The sequence below is a fragment of the Chiroxiphia lanceolata genome, chromosome 2, assembly GCF_009829145.1.
Source record: "Chiroxiphia lanceolata isolate bChiLan1 chromosome 2, bChiLan1.pri, whole genome shotgun sequence".
Taxonomy (NCBI): Eukaryota; Metazoa; Chordata; class Aves; order Passeriformes; family Pipridae; genus Chiroxiphia; species Chiroxiphia lanceolata.
This window is the reverse complement of record NC_045638.1, coordinates 41,226,585-41,254,214: the sequence shown is the minus strand read 5'-3', so window position 1 is coordinate 41,254,214 and position 27,630 is coordinate 41,226,585. Positions and strand designations below refer to the sequence as shown.

General features: G+C 36.7%; 1 protein-coding gene across 1 annotated transcript in view; it reads left to right on the top strand.

The window, feature by feature from the left end:
• IPO5 (importin 5) overlaps window positions 1–14,506 on the top strand; it is a 42,690-nt gene extending 28,184 nt beyond the window's left edge. Inside the window, exons 15-26 of the mRNA XM_032679211.1 lie at window positions 146–229; window positions 1,010–1,142; window positions 1,236–1,357; window positions 1,870–1,966; window positions 2,448–2,620; window positions 3,046–3,157; window positions 3,749–3,804; window positions 5,606–5,728; window positions 6,341–6,560; window positions 9,891–10,119; window positions 11,697–11,838; window positions 14,354–14,506. Coding sequence (XP_032535102.1) covers window positions 146–229; window positions 1,010–1,142; window positions 1,236–1,357; window positions 1,870–1,966; window positions 2,448–2,620; window positions 3,046–3,157; window positions 3,749–3,804; window positions 5,606–5,728; window positions 6,341–6,560; window positions 9,891–10,119; window positions 11,697–11,838; window positions 14,354–14,440 — 1,578 coding nt within the window. The 3' untranslated portion in view covers window positions 14,441–14,506. The remainder of the gene's footprint in view (window positions 1–145; window positions 230–1,009; window positions 1,143–1,235; window positions 1,358–1,869; window positions 1,967–2,447; window positions 2,621–3,045; window positions 3,158–3,748; window positions 3,805–5,605; window positions 5,729–6,340; window positions 6,561–9,890; window positions 10,120–11,696; window positions 11,839–14,353) is intronic.
• The last annotated feature ends 13,124 nt before the right edge of the window (window positions 14,507–27,630 follow it).

Genomic DNA, 27,630 nt, shown 5'->3' with positions numbered 1-27,630 from the left:
ACTTTTATCCACATTTCAGTCTGTTTCCAGCTTTAGCTTATGTCTTAATAGTGTGTTGGACTTAATGTAAGTGAGCCTTTAGGTCTCTTTGAAAAGTACCATCTTAATTTGCCTTTAAGAACATATAGTTGTTTCCTGTATCTAGTTTATGCAGGATGCATCAGATGTAATGCAGCTATTACTGAAAACACAGACAGACTTCAGTGATCTAGAAGACGATGATCCACAGGTATGTTAAAATCATATCTTTATAGCTCACTGGTTAGTATTAAAAACATTGCTTGTATATGTGATATTTCTGCCCCTCACTTAGCCCCTCAGGCTAATTACCCAGCCTGACAAAAATTGACATTGATATGGCCCCAGAATCTATCATGGAAGCATGGTTAGGAAGTGAGACTTCCAGGACCTATATCTGCTGAAGAAATTTGAGCATGTGTGTAACCATTCCTTGCCTGTTAGTAACTACTTTGTTTGGCATTGTGTGATCTATATCCTTGCTGTCACCTTCTTATAAATAGTTCAATGAAACTTGTTAAGCAGCTGTTCTAATGAGCAGAGAGCTATTTTGACTTGTGCATCTAAAAACGAATACTCCTCTGAAAACACAGTACTGCACTCTTTGCTCTTATTTTGCCAGTTTCAGGAATGTGGCTCAATGGTATTGTTTAAATTTGGGAAATAATTCATTTCAGAAAGGAACTTTCCAAGATAGTCATGATTGCATAAGTTTATCTTACAGTCACATTTTTACATGTATAGCAGCTTTGATCAGAGGTACTGTCAAGGTGTTGTTAGAAAGAAAGACTTGGGACAGGTCTTTTGGAGATGCATTTTTATAATGGATGGCATTTTGGATGAGTTCTCTTTGAAGTAAGTTTTATGCACTGCCGTCAAAGTATTTTTAAAAAGTCCTATGGCATAATGTTCTTCCTTCATGCTTTCCTATTAAGTATGCATTAAAATAAAATGTGGGACATGAAAATTCTGACTTTCTTATCTTTTCTAGATTTCTTACATGATTTCAGCATGGGCCAGAATGTGTAAAATTCTTGGAAAGGAATTTCAGCAGTACCTTCCTGTTGTCATGGGACCTTTAATGAAGACTGCATCCATTAAACCTGAAGTAGCTCTTTTAGACAGTAAGTTTAAGATGATGATTTTCTTGAAAATAATATGGAAAGAAATGATTTTGTAACACTTGTAGATTATTTTTCCTTCCTTCTGTATAACAGCACAAGATATGGAGAATATGAGTGATGATGATGGTTGGGAATTTGTAAGCATAGGCGATCAGCAAAGTTTTGGAATTAAAACTGCAGGTCTTGAAGAAAAAGCAACTGCGTGCCAGATGCTGGTAAGTAATAGAACAGTTTTGGTGACCTATGTGTTGCTGGTCAGTTGAGCCTGAAACCAAAATTGGTAACAAAAGTATTCTTTGTAGTATCGTGAAATAGTTCCGGGGTTTTTTGGGTGATACTGCTAAGTTTATGTTTCAGACACTTTGTTTCATGTGGCTTACTTGATTAAAGATAGTTTTATTTGGTTTGGAACTTACAATTTTTAAAATGAACAGGTAGTTCTACTTTGTTATCAAAACTTCTAAGGAACATGATGTGTTAAAAAAGTAGTTTGTTTTTGCAAATATTGCTGTTTCTGAATTCAGTTTAAGAAATATGGGCATGCTCTAAGAGTGAAAATTCATGCTGTCGTAGAGTTTCTTAAAATACCACAGTGGAGGGGGAAGGTAAATGTGTTTTAAAGTAAAAAAAAAAACCTTGCACTTTTAAAAATGTTTCTCACCATTATATAGTTGAAAAATATTAGTATTTTCCTTTAAAGGAGGCATTTCTATGCTCTATTTTTCAGGTTTGTTATGCAAAAGAACTAAAAGAAGGATTTGTGGAGTACACAGAACAAGTTGTAAAGCTGATGGTTCCATTGTTGAAGTTCTATTTCCACGATGATATCCTATTAACAAATACTACTGTGAAAACAGAAACTTAGTTTGGAAGAATCAAAGTTGTGCTTACTTTTTCCTAAATGAATTGGAAGTGTTAGTGTTAAAATATTTTGTGACTTTATAGCAGAAATTGTTCCAGAGAATGTTGGTTTACACACTATTTTAGGCAAAATATCCTACTTTTCCCCATAGTTTCTTTTCAAATAAGCCATCAGTAGAGAAAGTGATGTTTGTGCCAACAAAGCAAAGGAAAACTTGAATGGCTTTTCTGTCATGGCCTGAAACAGGCTTGAAGCCACTTTGAAATAGCAAACAGTTTAATTTTCCTATAATTTAATCTGTATCTACTTAAGAAATCACATGCAGGAGACTAATAAAAAAAAAATTTTGGGTAGAAAACTAAGAGCTTAATCATAGTGGTGGATGCTTAAATTCAAAGCACTTTGTGTTGGATTCGATTGCTTTGTTTCCTTAATAATGAAACGTGTTCGAGTGGCAGCAGCAGAGTCGATGCCCCTCCTTCTTGAATGTGCTCGAGTCCGTGGGCCAGAGTACCTCACACAGATGTGGCACTTCATGTGTGATGCACTCATCAAAGCCATTGGGACAGAACCAGAGTCAGATGTTCTCTCAGAAATAATGCATTCTTTTGCAAAGGTAATGTTATCCTTTACAAATTTTGTGGTGTTACTGTCCATAAGAAAGGACTGTGTTTGATGTTCATTTACACGGATGGAATAAATGCAAGGCTTCCTCTGTGTGAAATTTGATTTGACTTTAAATGTTACAGCTGATTAAAAAAGTTGTTTGTTTTTGTTTTTTCAAAAATACCAAAGTATTAACCTAAAACAATTATCAGATTTGTTAATTTTAACTGCAAGCAACTGAAGTTATGGGCATGAAATGTATAGTGGTGTTATGCCTTACTTGTATAATTTGAGCATTGATTACACAATGAATGTTTTATTAGTATTATTTCTACCTTAAAGCAGAGCGTGTATTAATTTTCTTTGGGTGCCTAGATTTCATTAAGACTGCTCATGTAACTTAAATCTGAAAAACTGATGATTTTATTTCACAAGTGTATTGAGGTAATGGGAGATGGATGCCTTAACAATGAACACTTTGAAGAACTTGGGGGAATACTGAAAGGAAAACTAGAAGAGCACTTTAAAAATCAAGAATTAAGACAGGGTAAGTTAACATTAAGTCCTGTTAACATGTGATATGGCTGTTCTTTAAAGCAGAACTCCTCATTATTTCTGAACACAGAAAAAAAGCTTAGTTTAGATTTCTTAATTTGTGTATTTATGTAAGGTAATTGGGCTTTGAAAAACAGAAGCCATGAGTTACATTTGTAAGCTCTGGGAATATGAAGATGGCATCATGTGCAGCAATACTGTAGTTTAATCAAAAGTTGATGGACAGATTTACTTGAAAGACAGTGCACGTATCTTGTGTTGTCTTTTCTGTGGTTTTTTTTCATCTGAAGTCTTAACAGTTTTCTTTAAGCAGTGGTAGTTTCTTATTTCTAAGCACTTTTCATGTCTTCATGGACAAGCTGGTGTGTTTATTCAATGTGCTTTTACACATTCTTAAAATGAGCTGGCTCGTACTTGTTTTTCTGTGAAAGCTCTTTGAAGCTTCTTAAAGACAGAAAGTTCCTGTTGCATCTTCAGCTACTGTTTCCTGTTTTCTAAATTTGTTTATGCATAATTTTTTCCCTTTTACAGGCTTCTTATGCACTTGTAGAAAGATAATGGTTTAATTTTTTTTTGAATTTAGTGAAAAGACAAGATGAAGACTATGATGAACAAGTTGAAGAGTCATTACAAGATGAAGTAAGTTGATTTGGGGAGCTTTTCCACTCATAAGCACCAGGATAGAAATACATTACACAAATATGCTGTGCTACCTGGTTAAAGCATAGTGCATCCTCAGAATTACTCCTTCCTAGAAGAATGTTCTATTACCATAGTCCTTCAAAACTTCAGTAAGAAATGAGCCACATGACATGTGTGAATTAGAAAATATGAAAGGTTTCATTTTCCAGTATACCGAAATAAGAAGTTTGGGTTATAGCTTTTTATTTTCTTCATCCTCTCAACAATTCTTAGATGACTTTATCAGTGATACAGATTCAACAGCAGAATATTTATTCTAAGGCCTAGCCCTGCTGACTTGCTTTTTCTTTCAGCCTTATGAGCTGGGTGGCTCTTAAGCTTGAGCATACCTCTGATTCCTAGACATCTGGTATGTCACGTCAAGAGCCTGTCTCAAACAGAATAGCCCAAAAATAGTATCAAAGAAGGATGGCAGGATAAATAGCTGGCGTAATGTGTTTTCTTAGGAGAGAATACCAAAGTGACTTTTTAGTTTGGGGCTGATTGAAGAAGAGATATGATAGTTTTATTAGATCATTATTGGTATGGAGAGGGTAATAGAGAATAATAGATCACTGCTGCTTCTAACATAAGACAAAAGATGCTCAGTAAATTTAAGAACTAAGAAACTTTTTTTTGCCACACGATGCAGGTGTGAAGCTTGATTACAGGAGTTTAACCTGTATGCAGACTCCGGAATGTATCCTAAGAAATCATGCATCCATATGTAAATACTGTCTTTAATAACAATGCAGTTCTTGAGCCCCTTTCCTTTGGGAACGTTAGGCCAGAATTCAAGAGGATAGATATCTGTTGCCTTCATACTGCTTGGGATCAAAAAATAACAAATATCGAGTTCTGAACCAAGACCCTTTCCTGATTTTTCTTCCTTTCTCCTTTGAAATGTTTACTGTTCATTCTTGTAGACGGTGACTTAGATGGTTTGTTAATCTTTCTTTTTCTTATGTTTCACTCTATACTGATAATGAAAGAAACTGCAAGCAGCAATTTCAGACAAACTGAATCCATACTCTGCAACAGAGTTGCAAGGCCTTTTTTAAAATGTTTTAATGTTTGCTGTATTTTTTCTGTAAAGTCTGAAGGAAGACTTGTCTACATTACCCTGTGAAAGAAGGATTGGCACCAGAATGTCACTTGCCATATTGACAGAATTAGCATATGATAATCAGTAACATTTGGTTATACGCCTTTGATCCCAGAGTATGTTTATGTAGCCCTTACCTCAAGGCCTTTGGCAGGGTATCACACTACATCCCTGTCACTAAATGGAGAGATATGGATTTGATGGATGAACTATTCAGCAGATAAGGAATTGACTGGATGGGTATGTCCAAAGAATTCCATTCAGTGCCTCAGTGTTCAAAAGGAAATCAGTAACACGTGATGTGCCTCGAGACAGTGGAACATGTAACCTAGAGAAGTGCTCCATCCCTGCAAGTGTTCAAGGACAGGTTCGATGGAGCTCTGAGCAACATGGTCTAGTGAAAGGTGTCCCTGTGTGTGCAGTGGGGTTGGAACTAGACTAACTTCAAGGTCCATCTCAACCCAAACCATTCTGTGCTTCTGTCATTCTGTAATTAGACTAACAGTTGAAATAGTGAACTTGAAAACCTTTGTTTTACAAAAAAAGTCACAAACCAACTTTATTCCATTAGTTTAGACACCTTGGTATTTCATGTGAGTTCCACAATTTTAAAGATAATTAGTCTGAACGTGAATTGTGTGCTTTTCCTTTCAGGATGACAGTGACGTTTATATTTTGACAAAAGTATCAGACATTTTGCACTCAATATTCAGCAGTTACAAGGAGAAGGTACTGCCATGGTTTGAAAGGTTACTTCCACTAATTGTCAACTTAATTGTAAGTACCTTGCTTTTCTTTGATTTGAATTGAATTCTTTTTTGTGATGTGTTAATAGACCTTCCATGCTGGACTCTTAGAGAACTTGGTAGATGGAATGTAGCAATTGCTGTTTTACAAAATAGATGTGTGTGGTTGAAGAATCATTCTGGATGAAGACTGAAGTGATTACTTATGCTTTTTGAGCAGCTGTGCTGCTGTGCTACTTAAAATTTCTGATTTCAAGACCCAGGATCATTGACACATAGAACTGTTTTGAGAAATTTAATTTTTCTGAGAGTGTCCAATGTTCTTTACAATGGATTTCAAGAGGAGGGATGAAAAAGTGTTGCAGACTCTTGCGGAAAAATTGTGTGTGAAATAGAGGTGTAAATGATTTGGCTGAAAATCATTATTCTTTCAGTAAGTTCAGATAGTCATCTCTGTTTTGTTTTGTTTATGATATTGCTGCAAGTGTAACTGCAGACCATTACATGCTTGTAGGATTCAGTTTAATCCAGGAAGATTTTAACAGAAGTACTAGACCACTGTTCCTGTGATTGTTCTGTTGATATAATCATTGGCTGCATAAAAATTTTAAGGTGTGTAAAATGCTACTTGTTTTTGATGCAGTGTCCACACAGGCCGTGGCCAGACCGGCAGTGGGGGCTGTGCATTTTTGACGACATTGTAGAGCACTGCAGCCCAGCCTCATTCAAGTATGCAGAATATTTCCTGAGGCCAATGCTGGAGTCCGTGTGTGACAACAGCCCAGAGGTCAGGCAAGCAGCTGCCTACGGCGTTGGAGTCATGGCACAATTTGGGGGGGATGGCTACCGTCCTTTTTGCCCAGGTACATACCTGCATCTGATGAGATTATTTGAATGTGTGATTTGGCTGAGAGGAAATAAACTTAAAAATTGCTTGACTTTTGGTTGATGAGGTCTCTTCCCCTTGGCAGTGAAATAGATTGCCTGTATAACCTGTGTGGTAGACAAATGAGGGCTTAATAAAGTACCTGAATTCCTTGGGCTTTTATTGTTGTTCTGCTTAGCATTTCTGTTGCAGCACTTACTGCTTAGCAAACTTGATATAACGTATTCTTTTTTAAGATATGATCTGACATGCAAATGTTAATTTCATAAAGAACAGCTTTCTGATACACACCTGTCTCATAGATGCTTTTTATTAATACTATGGGAGTTGCATATTAATGCAAAACCCCTTGGATATCTGGAAGAATTATACAAATGACCTCTATTAAGGAATAGCCTAGAATACAACTAATGTGGCTCTCTGCTTTCCTGTTACATATGAAGAAAGAGCCTGATTTCTGTTAAGTAAGAAATGAAATGAGTGTGGTACTACTTATCTGAAATACTTGGTCTGCTTTCTTTCTGAATGTTTCGTGTTTCTCTAAAACTTCAAATTCATCTTAAATTGAAAGAAATCTGCTTGCACTCTTCTTGCCATTCACCAGAGTTAATTTTGCACACTAAGTAGCATCCCGTATCAGAATTTTTTCCTTTTTTTTTAAGAAAATATTTAGCTAAATTTGTATTTCAAATATGTATTTCCCATGAATCTTTAACAAAAGCTGAATTAAACGATGTAAGAAAATAAGAATCATCTGATATGGATAAATCAGGACTTTAACACAAATCTTACCTACATCAATCAGGGTTGTAGTTTTCATTACAGTGTTAATGTAAATTATTGTTACATGGTTACAATCAAGATGTCTTTTAAAAAAATAAAAGAAAAAAGCAGCAGTGGCACATTGAGAGCATTAACATTTAGAATTGTTTAGACAGTTCTGATTGTGAAACTTTTGGGGCTTTTGAGCATCTGTTGAAGTCTTAATTTTATTTTTCATTCATTAGATTTTACCTTGCTCCTTGTAACATCTTTGATCCTTTTCTTAGTATTTGGACAAATAATCCCTGATTAAACCCAGACACTTGACTTCTCCTTTTTTTGAATTTTAGATAAAATAACCTTTTTCCTTTAAGAGCATACATTTTGTTAGCAGGCACCTCAAAAGTATTCTAAATCCTTTTGCACATACATGAAAGAATTTTGTGATTTATTTTAATAGATGAAGATGTGCTGTGATTAGAAACAAAGCAAATCCATGGCATGAGAAGTTTTCTACCCCATGGGTTTTGCTGTCTTCTCTGAAAAACATCATGTTTGTGAGCTTTTATTTATAATTTAATTTCTTTACTGATTGATACATAGTGCTAACATATTGTTCTATTGCAAGTTTGTAGCAGTCTGTTCAGAAAAAGCAGATGTATTAATTTATTAACATGAAGCATTTTTGACACTCAGTTGAAAAAATCCAGGAATATAGAGAGAATTTGTAAATGGCACATGAGCTACATTATGATGAAACAAAAAGCACTAAAAACAGAATTAGTAAAGAGCAAAGAAATAAAATGGAAGGAAAAACAATGTAACTTTCTAAATAGGGTTACAAGGTTACAATTGATGCAACCATCAATGGTGCTTCTATTTCTTATGTTGGTGGAAGAATATAATCATCTGTTCTCTGTGAAAATTGTTTAACAACTGCATGGACTTCTTCCTAAATCACATCAGTGCCCTCAAAATTTGGTGGAGCAATAATTGGAAAAAACCTATTATTATGATAGAAGATGGTCTTTCATAGTCAAAAGGTTTTTTTAAGGATTATCTAAACCAACACCTATATGGAATGGGTCTGTTGTATGGATAGGAAGAAAACTATCTGTCTGCTAATCTGTAGGGTGGAAATTATGCAGATTCATTTTGATGCCCTCTTAATTTTACAGCTACAAGGACATGCATACCTACAGAGTCATCCATTAGTGTTAAGTAGTGAAGAAACACAGATGAGTTTTAGCTTCAGCAGTCATGAAAACCTGAGATGCAAAGTGCATACCCAGCTTGCCCTGGAGATTGTGGACTTCTTTGAAACAAATTCTGCTTTGCAGAATAATCCAGCATTATTATCCTGCATTTGATACACAAGCTAGTGAATCTGATGACCAATGTTTCTGCAGTTCTGTAATGTTTATCAACCCCATGAAAGTATCCTTGTCTAGTTTAGGGTTAATGATATTTTTCCATGGCTGCTGAATTCTTAAAAAATATAATTTAGTGGAGTAAATATAGCAAGGGTCATTGTGTATTCTTTAACTGCAAAGCTGCTACTTACTCATCAAAATGCAGAAGTGCAAGATCTTGCTCTTCCTCAGTAATTGGAGTTATTTTGAAGTGTGCTTTCTGCACAATTCCACAACCTGTTTTCTGTGCTGATTTAGAATTTTACCTCTTTAGCATTTTATTTTTAGCAGAACACAATAACATTGTTCTGCATGCATGTAGAGTGCTCTGAAGTCTGCGTGGACACTAGTAACTAAACACATGACATTAATGTTATTTAAAAGTGTGCGTGTGGTTACCCATGTGACTAATAAAAAATATAATTGCTATTAACCCAGCAAGAAAACTGGCATTTTTCCTTCATTGAAAGGCATTTCCTTTCCTTGACTTTTGCAATCTAAACCATGCTAGTTTGATTCACCAGATGAGATTACTCCTATCAGCTTTTCCTAGGGCACCTTTTAGTGGAGGGAGGTGTGTATGTGTACATATATACATACATACATATATGTATTTATATGTATATATTTTTTATATATGTATGTGCACATAAGCAGTAGATGTACAGCAGGCATGCACTACAGTTCACATTATTGTAAATGTCTCCTTAGCAGTGCTTTTCCTCATCCTGTGTTTATAGAACCTATTATATTAAAAAGGTAATGCTTGTTATCTATGTTTTTACTTAGAATTTACAGTGTCTTTTATATTTTAGATTGCATAACTCCAATTGAGAGACATGGGAAGATTTTTTTTTTCTTTTGAACTTCTAAAGGCAATTCAGACTTTTGCACCAGCTGTTCTCTTGTGTTTCCTTGCAGAGCTTTATTTATCTGTTTGGTTTTCATATGATAATTATTGAGCAGAGAAGAACCTAGAAATAGTTGACCATTGAAATGACTGGATTTTGGTACTTGAGACACAAAAAATACTGGTTTTAATACATGCAATTGTCTCATGTAGAGTTTGTGATGTTAATAAAGCATACCTTCATCATGCATTAAACTTTATTCTTGTATTGTTTAACAATTAGAGGCGCTTCCACTGCTGGTGAGAGTCATTCAGTCACCAGATGCCAAAACCAAAGAGAATGTCAATGCAACAGAAAACTGCATTTCAGCTGTAGGAAAGATAATGAAGTTCAAGCCTGACTGTATAAACGTTGAAGAAGTCCTCCCACACTGGTTATCATGGCTTCCACTTCATGAAGACAAAGAAGAAGCTGTTCATGCTTTCAACTATCTGTGTGACTTACTGGAGAGGTAAGGCAAAGTCTTTACACCAATGCAGAAAGTAAGCCTGTTTGCAGGTTATTTCATTACATTCTTTTTCCAAAACTGAGAAACTGCCAAGTTAATCTGCATATGTTTTAGAGAAGGTAATTTGAATTGTCAGAAGTGAGCCTTCCCTGATGTTACTGCTGTCTTTTTCAACAGCCATTCTCCTCATCCTAACGAAGGTCTGTATGACTGGAAAAAAATTCTGGCTGCTTTATGTGTACATGATGGGAAAGGATCAGCAGAGAACTTATACAGAAAATTTCAGGAAAATTTTTTATACTCTTCTTACATATCAGCACTAATAACTGATCAGTCTTTTTATTTAAGAGCAGCATACATGCTCTTGCAGCCTTCTTTTTTTAACCTTCTAAAGTACTTTTGCAGCTTTTTGCTCTTTGAAAGCTAGAGTATCAACAAAATGAAGTATAAAGTAGAGAAATAATATGGATGAATTCATGGTACAGTGTTATTTCCCTTAATAAGTTTATGATAGTTATTTCAGTTAGTATTGAAAACATCTTGTCCCATAGCTTGTTCTTTAGATTTGTGCTCCCTCCCATAGGTCACGGGATTAAAAAAAAAAAAAAGATAATCATTCCAGTGTGGGTGCAAGTTGCACTTCATAACTGAGTGAAAGAATGTCAGCCTCTGAGGCATTATGTACTAGCCACATTATGGTTGGCACTGTATTTTATCTTAGGAGATAAATATAAAGGAAGTAACTTAGATTTCCTGCAGTCTCTTCTACTTTGTGAATATCTTGTATCTCTTGGTGCTTTATTGAGGCAAAGTCTCAAATGAGTGGTGGCAACTGAGGTCCCTAGACTGATAATAGAACAGTTGTGTAGAGACACCGTAATAATGCTGACAGTTGTGCATGCACACAGGTATATAGAAATGGAGAATTGCAGTACTAGCATACTTCTGTACCCAGCTCTGTGCAGGTGGCTCAGCCTGGCCACCTACTTCCCTGAAGATCTGCCAGTCCTACATTCACAGCCTCTGTGTTCCAGCAGTGGTAGGTGGCAGGGCTGGAAGGTAGCTAATGTTTTCCACACAGATTCCTGGTTGCTAATACTCCTCTACTCCAACGTTTGGCTTGGAAAGAGGGAGCAGAACTGCTTGCTTGCTGTGTCAGTGAGAGTGCTGGCAGAGAGCTGAAGTTACTGGGGCTCCTGACACCAGTCACCAACTTCCTCCCCCTTGCAGCACTGACAGACAGAGAAGAGAGAGGAATAAGGCCTTTTAGGCAGGATATTTTTGTCACACTATTTACAGTTCCATCTGCATGGAACTCAGCTGTTCTGTAAAGTTCAGAACTTCATCCTGATAAAGTTTAGGCTGATTAGAGAATCAGCTGGTTAAATATTAACAGTAGGGGGAACATTCTGTCAGCAGGTATAAAAGCTGTGTGTACTTAACTCAGCTGTGTGAAACTTAAATGTAAATAAGCAGCTCTAGAGTAAGATACAAAATCAGTCCACTTACATATAAAATGCTTACCTGAATTAGTGAAGCATTAGTTTATTTGTAATCTATATATATTTTGATTGTAACAGCAATAACCCAATTGTCCTCGGTCCCAACAACTCCAACCTTCCCAGAATACTTGGTATAATTGCGGATGGTGAAATTCATGAAGCTATCAAACATGAAGATCCATGTACCAAGCGGCTGGCTAATGTTGTTCGCCAAGTGCAGGTAAATAAATGCTTGCTTTAGTATAGAGGGAACATTTAGAATCTGTTTTCAGAAGTAACCAAACTGTTAAACCAGTTTTGAGAGCACTGACTCCTTGGAGAATAACACTTCAACCAATGCTCTTGGAGATCCTTGAACATTCCGTGAATGATTAGTGATAAAACCTGGTGAAATTTGTACTTGAATAAAGCTTATTAATGAAAAAAAATGTAGTTATGTGCAGCTAGGCAGTCAGTGTGCAAGCTAGTGTTAGTTTCTTGTGGATTTTTTTTCTGAATCAGAAATTAAAATCTGTGGAGAAATCTGTCCTTTTATCAATGAACTGTGTACTGCAGGGTTTGATTCAAGACATGGTTTTTGTAAGGGTCCCCAGCACCCTGTGGTGACTTACTAATATAGCAGAGGCTTGGATCCTGTGCTAGAAAAGTGAGTGCAAACCACAAGTAATTTACTACTGCCTTTTTTAACCCAATGCAAATACAGATGGCTGCTCAGTGCTTTTCCTGCCTTTGGGGAACTGCCTTAAGGTTTACTTCCTTTATGCTATGAGTAACTTAATGGTGATGGGGATGTCCAAGTATTTAAGCAGCATTTCCCTGCAGCATTGTGATAGTGCAGTAGGGCAGATCTCATATAGGGCCAAATGTTGTCGGGTGGATGTAGCACCTAATGCTAGAAAGAAGTGTGCTTGGCTAGCATGTCGCTCATAAAAACACAGGGAGCTCTTCTATTATTGTCCAAGAATTTTAGGAATACTTGATGTTGGAAAGGATTCACTTGGATGAGTGTATCAGTATCAGCCTGCGAGATCCATTATGTTTGGTAGAAAATTACTTGTTACAATCCTGAAGACATAAGGAGAATGCAATTGAGCAAAGTTTCAAAGTGAAGGTGGTGTACGTGCTGCTCTAGATTCTGGCGGACAGATACGGGTCCTTGCTGTTGGTACTTAAAGTCTGGGAATGGAACTTTGTATTAGGGTATGCTGATGCATTTGCTCACTTTACCTCAAATCGTCAAGGTTAGATAATAATTAATTCTTAACAATACAATGGCCCACAGATGTGTAGATTAGTTATGTACAGCAAGGTCTTGTTTTGGCCAGGAATGACAGGAACATTAATATGAAACAAGACTTCATCATTGGCTAAATGATTTACCTTCATACTGTGGAGGAAAAAAAGTCATCTCTTTTAAAAAATACAATTTTAGCATGCTGTTACCAATTCTGTCTTTATTCACACATAATATTTTGTCTTTAGTAAACCACTGTAAATGTTTTATCCTGTGATAGGAGTTTTAAAGGCTATGTAGTTGCTAGCAAGTCTGCCTGCTGCTGCTTCCCAGATTCCGGGTGAAAGACTTGACTGTTTCACTGCCAGTGTCTGACATGAGCGACATTATGGTCATAATTGGAATTGAACATAAACTTTTTTCCTTGTGCTTAGGTAATATCAGGCCAGAAATATTTCAGTGTGAAGTATCAATTGAAATGTTTTTCACAAATGCTGGAAGAGCACATTTAATTTTGCAATATTTCATCATAAATTGAGAGTCTAAAATGCCTAATGTTATTTAAAACTAGAAACCACAAACTTAAAGTGTTTTTGAATTTTGTGGATCCATTTATTTTTAATTGTTTGAGAAAAGGGCATTATAATATAACCGGAACTAAAATATAACAAATATAAATTAAACTGGTTTTTTTTGTTTACTTCAAGTATACTGTTATTGCAAAAGTCAATCTAAAGACCTACAGTCAGTCACCTGCAATTTTTTTTCCTATCATTGTCCTCAAGAAAGCAGGGTGCCAGTTGCTTCTAGCCTCTATTGATAAATGAACAAATACTTTTTTTCCAACCTTGTTTATTATCAGCATGTACTGATACCATTAGAACCAGCCTACTGATGGTGGCTTTAAAAGCTGATGTCTCAGCTAAGGGCTGTGGTAACACAGATGATGGATTTACCCAGATAAATGCTCTGTACGTCTCTCTGGGAATTAATTTACCTTTCTTTTCACTACAGCGCAATACTGTGTGTTGGCAGCAGAATTTTGCACATCTACACATAGCATCTGTAGCACGTCATGCTGTAATCACAGTGCTCACTTTGAAGCTCTGTGTTACTGCTGCACCAGTGCCCAAAACACTCTGGTGTGGAGGCAGAGTTCAGTTTGTCTTGGTCATTGATCTGTTAATTTCAGTGCAGCACAGAGCAAGTGATTTAGGCTGTGGTTAACATAAAAGTATCGGTTGTCAATTGGCCCACTTAGTTATGGGGGGTTCCCAGGAGTTTCAAATCCATTACTTTGCTGCTGTTCAGCCTTCTGGAGCATCTCAAGTTGAACCTCTGTAGCACCACATATAACTAAACATGTCAGTCTCTTCTCTTTGGCATATGTATTACAGGAATAAGCTGAGTGAATTTTGAGCTTTGTAAGCATAGGAAAGTTTAGGATGTGCCTTGTATGCTTGTCAGCCTGCATAAAGATCACTTCTCATTTGTTTTTTAGACATCCGGAGGACTGTGGACAGAATGCATATCACAGCTCAATGCAGATCAACAGGCAGCCATACAGGAGCTCCTAAACTCTGCTTGAAGGGCCTTAATTATCATCTGCAAGAAAACTAACTCCAAATAAACGTTTACCCTATTGTTTAGGTTTCTTTTGTTTCTTTTTTGAGTAAAACCAGAACTGTAGTGCGTGTAGGCCATTCTTCTGCAACCTACAGGCAGTGGCAGCAGGGAGAAGCATTCTTTCAGAATGGTGTTTAAATCGGTTTCTATCCCACACATGGAAGAAGTTTCCTGTAAACCCTACAATAGCACTGAAGAGTATTTTTCTAACGGTATAAGCCATCCATACGATGGTGAAAGGGAAACAAGATGAATTTTCTCATTAGACATAAGATCTTCAGCAGTAGATGTACGTTATAACAGATAAACGTTTCTCTACATCTAGTGTTAATTGTATTAATTGGAGTGTGAGTCTTTGTAGGGTAGAAAGTGTCCTTCTGCCCAACAACTTAGTAGATCAAAATATGAAAAACTGAAGACAAACATCGAGCATGAAGACCTCATTGATTGCACTTTCAATTCCCAAAAACAACTTGTACAGTGACTCAATGAGGAAAGCTGTTCAGCTTCCAGCCCTTGAATGTGAAGTCTCTTTGGCATGTCTGACAGTATCTCATTCACTCCTCAATAAATGACATTGAAACACGAGAAGCTTGTGTAGAAGTTCAGTGATGTGTGGTTCTTTTAATTTACTCTTGTGAAAAAATGCAAATAACAAACTATACAAGTCTCGATTTTATATTTGAAACTTTGTATATTGTTGCCTATTACAGATTTTATGCTTTTTGTTTCTTGACTTTTTAACAAATTTTTCACCCGAATGTGTAGGAGGGAGACTTAATGGCATTCCTTGTATGACAGTAAATTTGCATATCTTGACTTTAAAATGTTTTTCATGTTCAGATGAAATTGCATTTCTTAACTTTATAAATTGTAGTGTTGTTCCAGCTGAAAATGTGCAACATGATCTTGCAGGCAGCGATCCTGTTACAGTAGCCTGTGTTTTGTTTAAAACAATCATGCAATTGACAGTCTGACCTGAAAGAATCAAAAAAACCTTCTCAGGTCTTTCTGGTACTGCGAAAGCAATACATCATTTACCAGCAAACGTAATCATAGAGTGTCTGATTTCTAACAAAGGTGAGTGATGTTTTTACAGTCTGTTACTTCAAAGCTGTTAGTTTATATATTGATCTTTAAAAACCTCAGTTTTTTCTGAAGTGTTCTTCAAGTCAACCTCAATTGTCTCTTGAAACAGAAAATATTTTCAAAGAGGGTACAAGTTTTCTTCCTTTATTACAAGAAAGGGTAGAACTTTACCTGTAATAAATGCCTCTCTTACTAAAGAATAAACTTAGTTTTGTCTTTGGAAATGTTTCAGAAAAGAAAACATTACAGAATGAGGTGTACCAAAACCAGCCCAGGACCATTATATCCAGATATTTCTAAGACACACTGCCTTAACCCTATGAGTTGATGGTGTAGTTTGTTTAGAGGCAACTGAAACAGTGCCACAAAGTTTGTGGCAGTTTTCTGGTCCAGTTTTCATTTTGTTCAGTATTGTTAATCTTGTATTGACAGAAATTTAAGCATTCGTGCATCTCAAAGATACATGTTAAAGGTTAGATACCAGTACTATGAGAGAACCAGTAAGTCTGGTCGGTTATCTCAAGCACTGGTCCTGACTACAATTGGGCTATATTATATCCATCATCTTTCTTGTTTGTGCAGTTTGATTTTTTTAAGTATTTGTTATTTCAGTTTCCCCTCAGTCTAAAACATGTAATTTTTTCCCTACAGCATACTTCTTGTACTTTTTCTCAAAGCTTCAGGCTTAGGGGTTTTTTTCCTTCTTTGAACTAACACTGTATGGAGAAAATTGTAGTGTGTTTGAATTGCTCTCCTAGTGGATCAACTAATCTTCTTTTCTTCCATTCAGTCCAAGTAAAGAGAACAAATAGAACCAGGAGATTGTGTTGCTCTGTATGATGCCAGAGCCAGCACAGAGCAACTTTGTGCATTTTATCAAAGCAAAGGGCACTGAGTCACTGTGTCAGCCTGCCAGGTAGGTTGGTTCCAGGGCATACCTAGAGATCTCTTGCCTGCCCCCACTGAACTTGTCAGTGTTAATCCAAAATCTTCTGTAGCATTTTTCTCAACCTTTAAAAACTCTACACTCCCTTTCCACCTATTTAAAAACTGTCTGGTTCAATAATCTTGGCTTTTCTTGTTCCTTAATACAGAATTTTTAAGCAGCCAACAATTCCGGTTCTTCCACTGCACTGAAATACTGTTGCCCAAAGAAAGTATAGTAGAAGAGTAGCTTTATCTGCAGCTATGAAAAAATAGTGTCATCCTGAGGAAGGAGCTGAAGTAATCTTGACTGTGGTACTGATACGGGAAGGGCTGTAGTTTTAATTCAACCATTTTTCCTGGGAATAACTCCAATCTTGCTTTAACAAACTGCTCAGCTATTGCTTGGTTTAAGAGATGTACCTAATGTAGCGTAAAGAGCACTGCAAACAATAGCAGTGCTCTGCTTTGGTCAAACAAAGAGGTACTGAATCCACCCTGAACATCCACACAAGTGTTCAAAGTTGTATTTAGCGGTAAAACACAACTAGAAAACTCGCCACCCGTTGGACACTGTTCCAGCACTGGAGTTCCATTAGCTTATTTAATAAGCATATTATAGTAACTACTATTCATGAGCACTGCTTTGAAAAGTAGCTCATCTCCTGAGGTGTGGGTGAGTTCCCATCTAGACTCCCATCTGTTGTTATTGTTCTGAAGGTGAAACTACTTGCTTTTTGTTTGCAGCTCTAGGTTGTTCACGGCAGATATTCAGATAAATGTCTAGTCTCGTTTGCCTGGCTTTGCCTACACGATCCCCCTAAGAATTCTGTGCAAAATCTATGTAAGAAAGTGACTTGTAGACTTCATGCTTTCAACATGGGGTTTGTGTACTGCTGTGGCATTCTGTCATTGCTTTTTCTCTGCAGAGACTTCAAAGTAATGCTGAGTGCAAGGGCTGGAATTCCCAAGCATAGAACAGTTGTTGTTATGCCAAATGTTGTCTGTTGTTCTTTACACACCTAGAACTATCAGTCTCATGTATGGAGTACATGCATGGGAGTAAAATGTGTTGCACAGTTGGAATTTTTGATGAAATAAAGAATTAAGGAAGGTGAAATTCCTATTGACTCTGTGTATGCATGTATGTATTGGCTTTGTAGCTGCCTCAGGCTCTTGAACTGGAGCTTTATTTTTGCCTTACTGGTATCTATAAGGGTGCACACATACACTGAGTCTTCCAAATACAATGAGCGTGCTATTAAAAATAATACAAAAGTAAAGCCACTCCACATTTTTTCAGCTTAGAAGAATTTTGTTTTGCATCTTTGGGAAGCAGCCTTAGCCTTTACTATTTAATAATTTGGTTTGCTCTTACTTTGCTAACTTAGCTAATGGTACTTACTTGTGTGGGGCTCGACAGTATCTTAAATTTCAGGAAATGCATTACTTGTTTTCCAAGAAGCAGTAAACAGGATATAAGCATCTGTTTAGTACAGATCCTTTCCCTTTTTGATTATAATGAAAGTGTTTGTGTTGCTTCAAGGAAGAACATCTCTCTGCACAGCTTAACATCTTTTGAGACTTCAGAGGTATGGGCTCAGTATTGGATAAAAGTCATGGGATTCATTCAGGAAAAGGTTTCTACAGCATCTTCTATAATGCAAAGGAGATGAGGAATGGAGGCCAACTCAGGACATGAAAGTTGTGTGTTTCATGTATTTGAATACAAAAATGCTAACCTCAGTCACAATACGCTTATTCCGGTAGAAATCTGGATTTCTCTCTTGAGTTTTAGATCACTTTTGTGTATCAGAGTATTTGCTTTTCAAAGGCACTGTCTTGTTCCTCACAGACCATTAGGCCCAAATGTTTGGTCTTTACATTTGTTACGAGTTCACAAATTTTGCTCACAGAATTGATTCTGATCTTTTCAATTACCTGATAGAGAAGAAGCCACGTCACCTCTCAGCTCTCACCAGCCTGAGAGAGGCACCTTGGGATGGTATCTCCTCCTGATGAGCTCCTGCAAGGCTGGAGTTTGTGTGAAATTGATTTCTTTGGTTTGGAGGCAGGGAATTGCAGTTTCCGCTCTGAGGAGACTTTCTACAATCTCTGCAACAGATCTTTCCCTATCACTCTGGTTCAGACCAGTGATGTATTTTCTATATGTTTTCAGGAAGGTAAGGTAGTGCCTAGGAGATACAAGTCAGTTATGGATTTAAGATTTTTCTTTATTACTCTCTAAGCTACCCATGACCTCACTCAGGTGCAGGGAATTTTTTTGCCTGTTAAACCATGAAATCAGAATGTCTTTTGAGTTTAGTATTGTTACCACTCTTGGTTTAAGAATAACTTAAGCTGATGTAACACTGATGTACATGCACAAAAGTACATGTAGTGGAATTTAACTTCCTTAGCGATAGATACTGAAAATTTAACAGGAACCAGTGAATGCTTTCAAGGGTTTTTGGTGGGGGGTTTTTTCAGAGGATGTGGTGGTGTGTGTTCTTGCTAGCAGAGGAGGTTCAAAAGTCCCTTGTGGTACCACATGAGCCATACTGGTTGCTGGAATGGAATTTTGGAATTTTTTTCCAGAAGAGTGGGAAGGATACATGTTAGCAGACACTGCCCAGGGGACCATTACCCAGGGTAGACAGTGAAGTGTTCCTGACTTAACAGTGACTGACAGGAATTAGAAGTTTGACTTCAGTCAGTTTTGATTTGGAAAGTCATCACTTGTCTCTGCCAACACCATTACCTCTGCTTGCTACCTATTGCAGTTGACTAGTGTCTTTTGATGGTGGGTAAGGAGCAAAAAAGACAAGGGATATTACTTCAACTTAGTATTTCTGCATTAAATATGTGGCTGATTTTTTCCTAAGTAGCAAGAGAAAGTTTTGTTTTAAATATATCTGAAGTAGGGTTTTTCATGTAATGTGTGCTGTTAAAAAAAAACTCTGTTCCTTAACACCTGCACGCTCCTATCTTGCAGTGATAGGATTTGATGTAAATTAATTAAAAGGTTTAATATTCAATTCATATACTGTCTTAAATACTAATGCTAATCTTTCAACTAGAAAAAAAAAAAAGCTCGGAATATAATTCTCATTTTGGATTCCAACTGGTGAAAAATAATGTAACACAGGATCTTGAATCAGGGAAGATAACCTTGCCTGAATTACTTGAAATAAATTGTGCAACATCATTATTTTTTAAATATCTGAGAATAAAATACCAAGAGACATTTTTACTGTGAAGTTTTGTCTGTTTAGGAGTTGGTATTCCTGGAAAACAAACAATAAAACCCACAAACCCCCCCAAAATTGCTAATTTTTTTTGATAGTTAGGGCAAAGAAGTGTATGGATGCAGTGGTTATATTTCAGCTAGTGCTCCAGCTAGTTTCTTCTGGCCAGTAGATGGAGATGATGCAATTGACTATTAGAAGGCAATGTTTGCTACTTTACAGTCCCTATTTTTTTGTGATGCTGTTTCTTAATAGGATCATTGTATCGGCAGTGTTTAACATCTGTGTACTGGAAAACTGTTCACAGAGCAAATAGCTTGTCTTGAGAACTGTCTGTTACAACCCTAGAGAAAGAAAACAAAAAGAAAGAAGAGTGTTAAATAAGTACAGGTTTAGCCAGGTCTTCTCCCTATCTATTTCTCCCATCATTAAAAAGTCTGAATAAAGTACATGCCCATGAATAAATGCCTCCATGTAGAATGAGAGAGCCATAGCAACTTACTCCTTGCAGCTACAAAGCCAAACTCTGTGTTTGGAACCTGCCACCTCTCTTCCTCCTCAGAGTAAGGAGGAAATGAGTTTCATTTGGGATTGCCTGTCAGTCTCTGGGAGCAGGTGAAAAGGAACTGCACCTCTGTAGATGAGCTCCTCTGCTCTGTATTAACATGAACAAGTGTGGATTCCTGTCCTTAAAATGAGTAAAAGCTTAAAGATGTAGCTGGAGGTGGCAGTGTGGTAAGAAAACATTTCAAGTGGAAAGCTAAAATGGATTAACTGATAAAAAAGTTATATTAAATTTTAAAAGAGAGTCTTCATCTGCCCTTGTTGCACTGAAAATACAATCTCATAATATTTATTATCCTGGGGAAAAAACAGACAAGCAAATGACCACCACAGCCCAAACAAATTACATAAAAATAGCCTAGCCCAAATCTCCAAGGTGCCAGAATTGGACTCTTCTCATCATTCTTATACCTGCGCACAAAAAAACCATAAAAGCAAGCAAGCTTCTATCAGATCATCTAAAAAAGAATTGTAATGAATTTCCCCCCAGATCCTAAATTTCTCTGGTACTACTGTAATTCGAAGAAAATGATTGCTTTAGTTGGAAAACTGGTGCTGGTGAATGACTTTAGGCTGTTTTTTCTTGTGAGAATTCCTCTTCCTTCCTAAGGAGGGAGTTGAGCAGCAGGTGCTGCAGTTGCCCGAGCTGTATAACCATCTGTGCACCTCTGCCTTGACTTCACATGCAGCCCTGATGCAGTGCCAGAAATGGGTCATACAGCAGAACTGGAAAGGTTGAGAAAGAGGTGAGAAGTTTGAGTAGGCAATGCAGCCATCTGAGGTGGAACTGAAAAGGTTAGGGTCTTCAGAACAGGAAAAGCTGATGACTACAAGGGAAGCAGGACAGATGTCTATGCAGTTGTAAATATAAGGGAGTAGGTGAATCAGGAATGATTTGCTGTTTTTCACAACACAAGATCAAATACTACTCAAATAAAATTTTAAATAGGATGTTTAAAACCAACAAGGAATATCTTATCATACACTGTAATTTCTGATGGATGTGTCTGGAAGTCGAAAAAGGAGTTGGACCAATTACTCAGGGGTGTGTGAACAGTTAGTAAGCAAGGTGCTCCTGAGGAGACTACTTGCTCAAGAAGTCCATAAATCATTGGCTGTCAGAAGCTGGGAGAGTATACTAGGAAAGGGATCTCTCTACCTTTGTCCAATTTGTTGAATTCTTTCCCTCAAGCTCCCTTATTCCATCTCCCGTTAGACACCCAGTTCTCTGATCAGGCTTCACGTGGCCATTTGTACACATCCTTCGTTACAGCACTCCTCACTTCTCCCTCACTGGTTTTATTTATACAGATCAAAATCTCACTATGTTTGCATGGGGCTTTGGGAAAGAGAAATAATTCTTCACCCAGGTTGTACAGAATCAACTAAAACATGAATCGCTTCATGTAAAACATATCTCAGAGCTAATATGCATGCAGACACTTGCTCTGGGGCCCAAGAAGGATAAAAAAAGTTTTCTTACCTTGACACTGTTCCATGTTACAGTGGATTCTAAATAAAAGACAAAAGAGAAATCTATAATCAAATCAAAACATAATAAAATGTCCATCCTTTATTTTCTGCTCCATTTTGAAGGATATAATGGATTTTTTCATATTCTTGGATTTTTTCATCATTCATTCAAGTGTCACAGATCTGAAATGCAGAATTTTTGTAGCTTGCACAAAGGATCAAAGTGCAGTAAAAAGTAAGGCATGTGGTGAGACTCTCTGGCTTTCCCTAGTAGAAGATTAAACCATTTTAATATTTGGACAGTTTTATGAGAACTGCAGCTCCTTTGTTACTGATCTGCCTCTTTAGGAGGAGAGATGACAGCAGGAAATAGGGATTAAGATTTCCTCCCCTGTGCTAGAGGGAGATATGGCTCAGTACAGATGTGTGATACAAGTGTTATTATCAACTGCAGAGAAACTGTGGAAGGAATAAACTAAACAGTCAGTGGTGAAGCAGTTGGAAATATCAAGGAAAATAATGCATTTCAGAATTTAAAAACATGAGATAATGGGCATTAGTTTTATAAAGGACCAGTTAAATTTAGTACATGCTGTTATTAAAACACCTGGTGCTTTAAAACATTTCCTGGGAACTATTCTGGTTAAGCCTGTCCTATTTCAGCAGGATGAATTAAATCCAGTTTAATATTAAGGTCATGTTCATTTTTAAATCTAGTATTTAAAAAATAAGACTTTTTTTTTCTTTTGATTCAGTTGCAAATACCAAATGGTCACTGGAGAAAACAAGATATTTTTAAAGGACAAATGCGTCCTAAAGATTACAGGTAAACCAGAAACAATTGCTTTCTGTGTTTCATTGTCAGAGCAAACAGTGAATCTCACATTTAAATTATTTATAAAGTGGAAAACTGTACAATAAACTGAAACCGTATGGAACACCATAATGCTGACATGCAGACCACTAACTGAGAAAACAGAAAAACATACTATTAACAGACAGGGGAATTTTTTTTTCTCTTAAGCAGAATGGGAAAACTATCTAATTGGAAGTAGTGGTAATGAATTCTGAATGATTATATTAAGTGGAAAAAAACAGGCATAGTAAAACCCTTTCGCCTGTGCTGTACAGCTTAGAAAATAAAGATACTGTAAACAAAAACTGTTCCCTCTCTGTCTTCAGGATCAGAATCGTGGCAATAAGACAGCATTCATCACTCATACTTGAAAGCTACAGGCAGAGCCCAAGTTGCTACAGAACAGGTTAAATAGTATCTTTGACAGTGACAGACCACCTCATGCATTTGCACGGGGGGGGAATGTGACCAACAATTCTGTGTGTCTTTGTCAGCAAATTGATTGGAGCTGATGGCAGGAAAGGGTGCACGCTTAATCTACCTGACCTTTAAGGAAAAATGGTCTTCCTGATTTGAAAGTAGACTGTAGTAGAAAGTAGACTATGTCATTGTGGATTATTTTTCTCATGGGCCAAGTGGAAATTATTCTTCATATTTTTTAATCTAAATTCTACTTTCTAGAGCAGTTGTTTCATTTTCATTCATTGGAATTTTATTTCTGAGAAAAATAACTGCAGTGGATAAAAGATAATAAGCAGGAAAATAAATGCTTTTCAAGCCTCTAATCATTTAATTACTTGATTTTATTAAACATAAATTATGCAAATCTTGCTAAGCGTTCTAAAATAAAATGTTATTTCTTTAAATTATTTAATGCTTTTCACTTTCAGAACAGAAAGTTTCAGAGATTCCTTTTGAAGAAGGAATTGTGTTAATTATATGAAACGCAGATAGAAAATTGATGGTCTTGTTTCTCTTCATTCTGCTATATTTTTCACATGGGAAGCATATAAATTGCCACTCTTAGAAGACCCGGCTTCTAGTCTGATATTTAGGAACAGGCTAATTTCAGAGGCTGCATTCTGAAATAGCAAAGTCATATGCTGAATTGATGTTTGCTTTGACAGGTTTTATAGTTGCTCTCCCCAGCGAGATTCAGAGGTTCTAAACATTAAAACAGCAGAATATGACAATGGACAAGACAGTAATTAAGGCACCTATTGTAATTAGCCATTGTATAAATAAAATGCCTATCACCCAGCATGAAGTTAGAAAGGGCGTATGAGAGATCCTGAATGCAACAGAGCACTAGATAAGGTTCCCTCACCACCATTTTAAAGTGTGGATTATCCCAGAAGGATTTATTCAGACATCCTGATACATTCCAGAAGTATTACCTTGCAGGAGGTCACAGCAAAAATATTGGCAGGGGGATGCTGAGGAGAGCAAGAGATTATTGTTTCCACGGGACTCTTTAAGTCTGATAATACTAAAAGCCATGTTTAATGTTCTATATTCTTTTCATTTGCATGTTTGCAAGGGGACTCCTTTCAGCTGTGTTTACTCATGGTATAAATACTAAAGGGCTGCAAAAATGAAGCGCTTTTTTTTGTTTAGAATCGTATATACTTATATCAGTCCAGGTACTTAAAAGGTTCTTTTCAATCACAGTGTTAAATGGTCTCAAAATCATTTAATGAATTTAGTTGCACTGTCCTTCTGGAAAGTATCACCTTTTTTCTTCTCCTTTTTTTTTTATTTCTTTCTTTAAACAGATAAACACTTTGTTCTGTCCAAAATTACAAAAACACTGGAAGATAATGAACTATGGTGCTGGGAATTTTAGTCTCTGAATTCTAAGGAGCCATTTCTGTTTCAAACAACACATTTAGTTTTCTTCTCCAAAGTAGTATTGAAAGATTAATGTGGTTGGTTGGTTGTTCATATGAAATATTTTTGGCTCTGCAAATATTTTCTCTTTCTCTCTCTTCACCATGACAGAGGAGGTACGTAGTTTCAGGTGGAAATACTGGCATAGAATATATATTTTGTTCTGATATTTAGTGTTCTTTTTCCTTTCTTTTAGGGGAAAAGGTAAAAGTGAATTGTAGGAGAGGAAGCCTGAATATGAACAGCAAAATTTTTTTTTTTAAATTTACCAAACCTTTGTATTTTTCCTTGGCTTCTGTTTTTTTGAATGTTATGATAGTTGTAATTTTATAAATGATGATTTTATCAATAATTATATTAAATTATTTTTTTTCCACTTACATTGCAGTAGTTGACAATTTTTGTCCATTAATGAACACTTTGGAAACCTCAGTGTCATTTTAAAAATTAACATTTTTTCCCTACTTGGATTAGTGGATGGGGAAAAGCAAGCATGAAGCAAGTTATAAGCCAGCACAACCTATGTAGTTTTGAGGAGTATAAATCGTTCATGAATTTCAAACAAACAGTTTAGATCTGGAGCTTCAGGGATGATTCCTCTATTAACTGTTGCACTGGTGATTACCTGAGCACAGATGTGCAGCGAACGTAAGAAACACTTTAATCCTGAAACAGGAAAATACACTGGACAACACAAGGTAAATATGATGATGTAACAGAGGTGGTGTTGTATGATGATGTGCCGAGTTTGGAGAGCGGACCTTGTTCCAACAGCTTGATACACTAAAGTTCTCTTTAGATAAATTCTTAAGGACTTGGGAAACTTTTGCATACACCATTAAAAGGCTCTCTTTTAATTCACGACTTCATAGCTTTGAGCAAGCAGTAAACAAAATCTGTTAACTAGCTGGCTTTAAGTGCTTAAATGGCTTCTTTTTAATGATTGAGTATTTCTTTCACATGGAAATACTGAAGTTTGATAATGGAAATTCACTCCTTTGTTAACTGGCTAAATATGTGGGTTTTTTCTTTGTTTCTTTTTTTTGTTTTTGTTTCCCCTCAAAAGTTAAGACGTGGTCTACTGGTAACATTATACACTATTATGAAAACTGTAAATGACCACTGTTTCTAGCTGTAAGTTGGACGTTGCATTCCAGCATGGAAGCAAGAAAGACACATTGGTTCAACATCAGAAACCTTACCAGAAGAGCTGGGGGGAATCTTAACAACTGATGACTGTAATAATATTTTGAGAAGATATGGACAAAAATATATTGCAAAAAAAAGCCTCTGAAAGGTGAGGATCCTGAATGCTATGAAATGTGCAGTAAAAATAATGGTGGAAGAATTGGATGAATAGTTATGTCATGCTCTTGCATTGAAATTAGCAAAAACAGAGGAGTTAACACAAGTTAACATATGAGAGCCTAAAACTGACCAATCAAACACTGTGGGTTTGCAAGATTGAGCCCCAAACCGCATTTATACATGAACACACTGAAAAATCTAGCACGGAAGTATTTGCTGAAAGGGTCTTTGAAACAAAATTTCAGGCTCCAGGGAAAACATCTGTGGAATGTTTTATGAAAAAGAATTACTAGACTTCTGAAATGCACAGATTTCAGTTTGGGCAGCATCTTAGTATCTCGCCTTAATGAAACACAGCAAAACATTTGAACTCAACACATATTTTAAAGTGGTTTACAAAAGAGGCATAGATTGTAAGGCCAGAAGGACCACTGAAGAATCCAGTCTAATCTTCGTGCAAACCAGACTAAAGAATTTAGTCCGCATGCTCGGGGTTTATCCAATAATTTAGTCTGACAAAGCACACAGATAGGCAAATGAGTTGCCACATGGCAGGTGAAAATGTCAATTTGTGTGTACTGTGCCCAAACTGCCTGCATACATGCATACCTTCTAGAACACCACAACGAATGTCAATGAAAAAATAACTGCAAATCTTCTCAGCACATGAGAGTTGCAGAAAACTGAAGGCTTTCCAGAGATCTGTATTTGCATTGCATTGTAGCCATTGCTATTTCTTTCCTAAAGGGGGAAAAGGCAGAAGGCGCAGAGAGGCAGTCCCTCAAGATGACAAAATCCTTTTAGCATATTTCTCCCCTTCCCTTCATTTTCCTTGGGTTCTCTTTTATCAGGTAAAGCAGAAATGAATGAATCATGCCAGCTTAGTTTTGCTTAATCTGAAATACAGTCCCAGCTCTTCTCATCTTTGTGCAGACAAAGCTTACCTGTTTTGTTTTTTCAGAAACATGAACTAACTAGAACCATTTTTCTAATTTCAGTGACTTTCCAAAAACAAATGCAGGCTGTTTCTCTCGAGTTCTCCTGTTTATTTGATGTACCAACAAATTCCACATCTCAAACAACAGGGAAGAAATGCAACCCTGAATACTACTGGAAACTGATAGGAGCCATAAGCGCTGTTCTTAGTTATCGCATCAGAAGAGTGCAAGTTGCTGCCATTTGCAATTTACAAGATAGAAATCCGTTTTAAAGAAAATCTGATGTCTTTTTAGATGGCAGTCCCTAGTTGTCGCTGATACCTTCAGAAAAAACCGACGGATTAACTAAGTAAACACATGCAAGCTTGTCCATGGCAATCGGAGAAATGATCAGCATGTTACCAACTTAGAGGCTTCGGTAAGTATACCACTGTCTTCACTACTTCTTTTTTGGGCTCGGTAATAAATGACCAGTAGCTGCAGGGTAACCTGTTACTTTTGCTCAGAACTGAGAAATGAAACAAGGTCACACAAACTTGGAAGGCATTGAAGATGACCTCACTCATTTGGTGTAGATTACAACAACTCTTTTGTTAGGTGTGAATGAGGCATTAGTGATCTGAAGTGTAGATAAAAAGCACCAGGAAATTCTAAATGTTAAGTGCTGTGCTTACCGTAACTGCACATTCAGTAATAGTAAAAGCTGCTGCCAAATAAGTATTTGGAAAAAGGCTATCTTTTTTTATGTCAGTGTTTTTAACCACAGTTCATATGGTGAGGCAGTTGGACTAGTTGGTCGTTGTACGTCCCTTCCAACTGAAATATTCTCTTCTCTTACTCTATTTCTATTCTATTTCCATTC